This window comes from Ranitomeya variabilis, chromosome 3, assembly GCF_051348905.1.
Source record: "Ranitomeya variabilis isolate aRanVar5 chromosome 3, aRanVar5.hap1, whole genome shotgun sequence".
Lineage (NCBI taxonomy): Eukaryota > Metazoa > Chordata > Amphibia > Anura > Dendrobatidae > Ranitomeya > Ranitomeya variabilis.
This window is the reverse complement of record NC_135234.1, coordinates 419,132,041-419,138,040: the sequence shown is the minus strand read 5'-3', so window position 1 is coordinate 419,138,040 and position 6,000 is coordinate 419,132,041. Positions and strand designations below refer to the sequence as shown.

The 6,000-nt window shown below is 35.4% G+C and overlaps 1 protein-coding gene across 1 annotated transcript in view; it reads left to right on the top strand.

Annotated features, from left to right (window-relative positions):
* Positions 1-1,244: 1,244 nt before the first annotated feature.
* LOC143818286 (pinopsin-like) overlaps positions 1,245-6,000 on the top strand; it is a 46,769-nt gene continuing 42,013 nt past the window's right edge. The window contains exons 1-3 of the mRNA XM_077299642.1: positions 1,245-1,633; positions 4,446-4,628; positions 4,959-5,104. Of these exons, the coding sequence (XP_077155757.1) occupies positions 1,297-1,633; positions 4,446-4,628; positions 4,959-5,104 (666 nt within the window). The 5' untranslated portion in view covers positions 1,245-1,296. The remainder of the gene's footprint in view (positions 1,634-4,445; positions 4,629-4,958; positions 5,105-6,000) is intronic.

The window sequence follows — 6,000 nt, the reverse complement described above, 5'->3', positions numbered from 1 at the left end:
ACACCTAATGAGTTAACTTGTCAAGAGTCCAAATGGGTGTACAGGGATAAAAAGTACCCGCTCCAGTGAAAACACCCACTAGAATTCAACAAAAGTTGACTCATTGGGTGCCAAATACTTTAGTTGATAATATATCTCTGAAATGAAGAGGCGAAATTAAAAACAAAAACATTTTATTTTGCTCTGCAGCCACTATTACATCGTGTGGCCATCTGTTCCTGACCTCAAGCTGAAGCGCACTTGGTTTATGCAGCAGGACAATGATCCAAAACACAAGGAAATCCACCTCTGACTGGTTTAAGAAAACAAACTTTAAGTGGCCTAGTCAAAGTCCTGACCTTTATCCGATTGAGATGCTGTCACATGACCTTAAAAAAGCGATTCATGTTCGGTATCCCTCCAATATGGCTGAATTACAACAATTCTTTAAAAGTGAGTGGGCCAAAATTCCTCCAGAGCGTTGTAAAAGACTCATTGCCAGTATATCGCAAATGCTTGATTGCAGTTGTTGCTGCTAAGGGTGGTCCAACCAGTTATTATGTTTAGGGGCAATCATTTTTTCACACAACTGTATATGTTTTGCTGAAATTTGCCACAATTAGCAGTTGTACTTTTTTGTTTTATTGAGAAGCAGCAGTTTGTTCTAGAAATGATTGCTATGTAAAACCACAGTTATTAAATTTGAAATATAGGAATGGAGATAAAAGATCACATAAGCACAATGGATAGATATGATGTACTACCTTGAAGAAACACAGGATAATGTAAAAACTTCTTAACTGCATAGTATGAATTCTTACAAATTATTAAACTTTTTAATCCCTGACATGGTTATGAAATACAGCATATTATGCATTATGCATTTTTAAATAAAGCGTAATAGTACCAGACCACCTAAAACAAAACTGTTATATCCAATCTGCTCTTACACAGCACAGAGAACACCCACCAACACAAAGAACAGGAGAGACACCATACCTATTTATGCCAAATCCTCTTGTGTATCACAATCCTGTTAAGAAAAGAAACATGATTCTATATTCTTAGTTTGCTAATTAGGTTATGTCTCTTCAATGCAGGTCACCTTGTGTTTCATCTAGTTGATCTGTTTAAGTAAAGAAAAAGAGAGTGGATTACAAATACACCAGCATAAGCTTACACTGCTTTAAGAAAAAGATCCTCTTTGGAGCATTAAATCTCTTGGACTTTATAAAGAGGGTTTTTGCATGCAGACGTGTGCAGATTTTACTCTTTCGATTGCATGAAACGTACTCATTGCATACATTCTACTATACAATGCGATCAGCAAACATGTCGGCTCTGCAGTCACAAGGACCATTCGAAGGACCTCAATGGCCTCACCTTGCCCCTCGTAGCACCTACTTAATAATTGCTTCACTTATGGGTTTGGTGGTGGTCTTAGCTTTCTTTGTCAATGGCATGGTTATCGTGGTCTCCCTTAAATTCAAGAAGTTAAGGTCTCCACTGAACTATATACTTGTCAACCTGGCTGTAGCTGACTTGCTTGTGACTATTTTTGGGAGCAGTATTAGCTTCTACAACAATATTTTTGGGTACTTTACAATGGGCAAAACAATGTGTGAATTTGAAGGATTCATGGTATCTTTAACAGGTAAGATGACATTCCATTTGAAGCCAAGGACGACTGGTATTGTAAGAATTAATAATCACTTTTTATTCATGAGTTTAGAAATTCAACATTTCAAGGGAATGTTCACACACAGCAGATTTAGAACTGAACTTGAAATTGATGACCCATCACATACATGTGAATCTGCAAATCCTGTTCAAATAAAGTCTGCTTGTTGCATGTGAATATACCCTAACATAATTTTCATTTAAATTATTTACATTATATTTTGTATTAATTCTTGAAATTAACTATGTTAAATTTAGCCAATTTAAAGGACCCTTCACCTCTTGTGAGAGTCCTGACACATCTGTTTTAGTATATACTTGCATTTCTTAAGAAATACCAATTCTGGAGCATCTTTCCTCATATCACTGGGTTGCACCATTGATGCTCCTTATAGAAATGTATGAACTGTCTAAAAACGCACCACATCCAGTTATCAACCTGTCTATAAATGTAGCATAAGATATATGCAGACATTGAATTTTTGGATTCATTTCAATTGAATTACTGTTAAATCTAATACAATTCTTTAAATGTAAAGTTCCTGGTGCACATTTTGATCACAATGAGTGAGCCCACCTACATTCGTGTACTATACTTTTAGAGCTAGTGACCATCTAAATTAATTACAGCAAAATAAAACCACTTCCAGAATCTAATAAGTAGGCAAAAATAAATAGGTGAGTGTCATACTTTAAGGACATAGAGCCATTTTTACAATTTGTGATTTTTTAAAATCACTTTTATTTATTTTTTTTGTCTTGTGGTACTTGCCGACGTTTTTTTGTACTATATTAATCAAAATGTAGTTTATGACCTTTGCATAAAATAAAATGCTCTTAATTTTGTCTGTAACCTATTTAGTGACGCTTTTAGTGCAAAATATCTCACATTTTGCTAAATGGCACACAATTGATAAAAACATTTCTGAAGCACATCTGTGAAAAAATTTAGCAACTTTTTAAAAAGTCGCAACTGAATCAGCTGAAAAAATGTAGAAACCCCAAAGTCCACCAATAATCAGGAAAATAAAAATAAACAGGAGAAAACATATAAAATTACTTAAAAAAAAGGTGTATATTAAAAGAAGATTTAGGTTCAAGTGAAAAACAGTTGAAAAACACAAAAAAACTAGGCAAAAAAAGGGCACAAATGCAATAATGAATTGGACCCACAGTAATTAATGTAGGGATCTAAATGGGGTCACCTTGTCAATAGGTCACACAGAACATAATCAAGATGTGCATCAAGAATTCATGTTTAAAGTTTAGTAAATATGGCAGTAATGCAATGTAAAATATACATTTGATGATTGCATACATCTCAGTTATTGCGCTGTGCTGCTGCATCATTGAGTTTGTTTGCTGCGACACATTTAGTTTTACAGGACTCTCATTAAGTGTCACAACTAGAATGCCATAATTGTGTCATTGCTATAAAATTAATGCAAGCTGTGCACTAGTTCAGGCCACTGCTCCACATTAGTTAGATTAATTCTGTCAACTAGCACTGATAAATGTATTTCTGCATCCCTACGTATAAGCCTAGAGTGCAGCATGTACAGAGAATTAGTATAATAGTTTAATGAAAGACTCCATGTTGCTGGATTACAAAAACTGGTAGAAAATTATGACTATTGTACAGCCATATGAAAGCGACCTAAGAGCTCACGCTCACAGCAGAGCCCCGTTTCTTATGAATTGCGCATGCACCTTAATATTTACCTCATTTCTGAGCTACTCGAGCTACTCAAAAACAAAGCCAATTACCAGAGGTTTGATACGTTATTGGATAGTTATCAGACATTAGGGGCAGATGGATAGTTTGATCACATTGATAGATAGATCATATCAATATCTAACACATTTTAGGACATTTTTACAGCCACTAAAATCTTCCAAGATTGTTACAGAGAATTTGTACAATTAGAGAATAGTTTATAAAATCCAGAACTATTTGGGTTTGTTGAATATAATTTGTCTTATATTAAAGGCTATGATTGTTTTTATATAATTATTATCTGTATTATTAATTTACTTGCAAAATGTATTATTCGTTTGCTAATGTGAAATTTAGCAACTTTTAAAATACTCTTTGGTAAGAATTGCCCACTATTTTCCTGCTGTAGAGTAAATGCAACTCCTACACATAGCTGGCAGTACTGCTGCTTCTGGCGCACACCGGATAGCACACTGCTTCTGGCGGCTGTCAGAGATCTCTGCATTACCCTTTCCTTCTCTTAGCAGTGTATTGTTAAAGATACTAGTAAGAAGAGGTAAGCTTAGCAGCCTGAGAATATTGATGAAAAGGAAAGAACCTAAATCAGAGAGGAGGCTGAAATGTATCAGAGAAAGGATATGGAAGGGCACTCACTCTGTAGGGAGAAGAGTATTTGCAACACAGGATCTGAATGAGAAAAAGAACACAAATCCATCATAAACTCTGCAGTGGATGAGGAGCAATAAAAAATGAATATACTGATACAAGAGAGCTAATGGGGAATCACAATTCAGAACAATCAGACCTCACATCCAGAATGTATTACTGAGAGGTGTACATCAAACAAGAGAAAAGTCTGAAACTCAAAGCAGGTTGCAAATTCCGTACATAGGGATCAGAAATTGATAATGCAAGGTAAAATCATTTTTTCATGTCAAAGTGTCTTTAGCGATAAATAAAATTGAACTCATTTAGGCTAATATACAATAACTGTCATTATTCCTGATGCAACATTACACATAAACCTCAGTATTGCGTAACACTTACATGATATTCTGTGCATTTGTAGGTATTGTGGGTCTATGGTCATTGGCGATATTAGCCTTTGAAAGGTACATAGTTATTTGTAAGCCCATGGGAGATTTCCGTTTCCAGCAAAAACATGCAATTATGGGATGTTCCTTCACTTGGATTTGGGCTTTTATGTGGACATCTCCACCACTTTTTGGCTGGTGCAGTTACGTTACAGAAGGTAGGTTTGTATATTGAATATATATATATTTTACAAATTATTTAGGTGATAAAAAATAATAAAACGATAAAAGATCAAAATGACAGCATAATTTTGAGCAACAGCAATAAAAGTCAGATTATTAGTATTAATATTTAACTGTCTACTTTCATGAATAAGCTGATTAATATCATTGCGTCAACAACGCGCATTGGGATTAGGAAGAGACAAGTAGCTTTTTAGATTTTTAGTGTAAAGAAATCCAACTATTTCATAACCTAATACTATATGTCACATTTTGTTTAGCTTTGTTGTTTTGTTGTTATTAACAAACTTACTGCCATGTGTTAGGTTTGGGGACTTCTTGCGGACCGAACTGGTACACTGGAGGAACTAACAACAACAGCTATATAATGGTGTTGTTTGGAACTTGTTTCGCTATGCCACTTACCACCATCATATTCTCGTATTCTAATCTCCTGTTTGCATTGAGAGCAGTAAGTATGAATTCTACTAAATATTTTGCTATTGTTCAAATAAGTCACGAATATCTGTTGCACTACTTTAGCTTTTCCCCCTTGCTTTCATTGATTCAGCGAAGTCATGTAATGTTGACATTAGCCAGTCTAGTCTAGATGTACAATGAAGTCTACTTTTATTATTTTTGGGGAAAAGAACTTTCTTAACCATAAAATGTATTTTGAATATACATTGGATCCATCCTGTTTTAACTGACATGTTTCCATCATTTAAGATAGTATTCCCCAACTCAAGTCCTCAAGAGCCACTAACAGATCATATTTTCCGGATTATCTTAGTATTGCCCAGGTGATAATTCTATGAACTGGGCAATAGTAAGGAAATCCTAAAAACATGATCTGTTAGTGCCTCTTGAGGACTGGAGTTGGGGAACATTGATTTAGGATATATTTAAGGTATACTTACATACGGCAAAAAAAATCTGATATTCAGGGCATAACAAACCTTCGATTTTATTCGAAGGCTTTATTGAGATGGCTGTATTTGTTCATGTATATAAATATAGTGTCATCAGTGTTTGGTCAGTGTGCCAGTTCTTACCATCACTGTTTGATCAGTAATTTCCATGGATGGCTAAATAAATAAATTGCAAAGCTTCTCCTACCTTTGCAATGTTAATCTCGGACAGTACATGAACTGTACCCTGATGCCATCCGTGGTTTGTGCATGTGTTCTCAGCTCCATAGACTTCTATTTCTACTTTTCATTGTCACGGATCCACCCCTCAGGGTGTCTGGGATGCAGTTACCGACAGCTCGGCTGTCCAATCTGGTATAGGGGTGTGCTGAAACTGTCAGTACTCTGACTGACAACTTGGCCGTCCAATCTGGTACTGGGGCATGCTGAGCTGTCA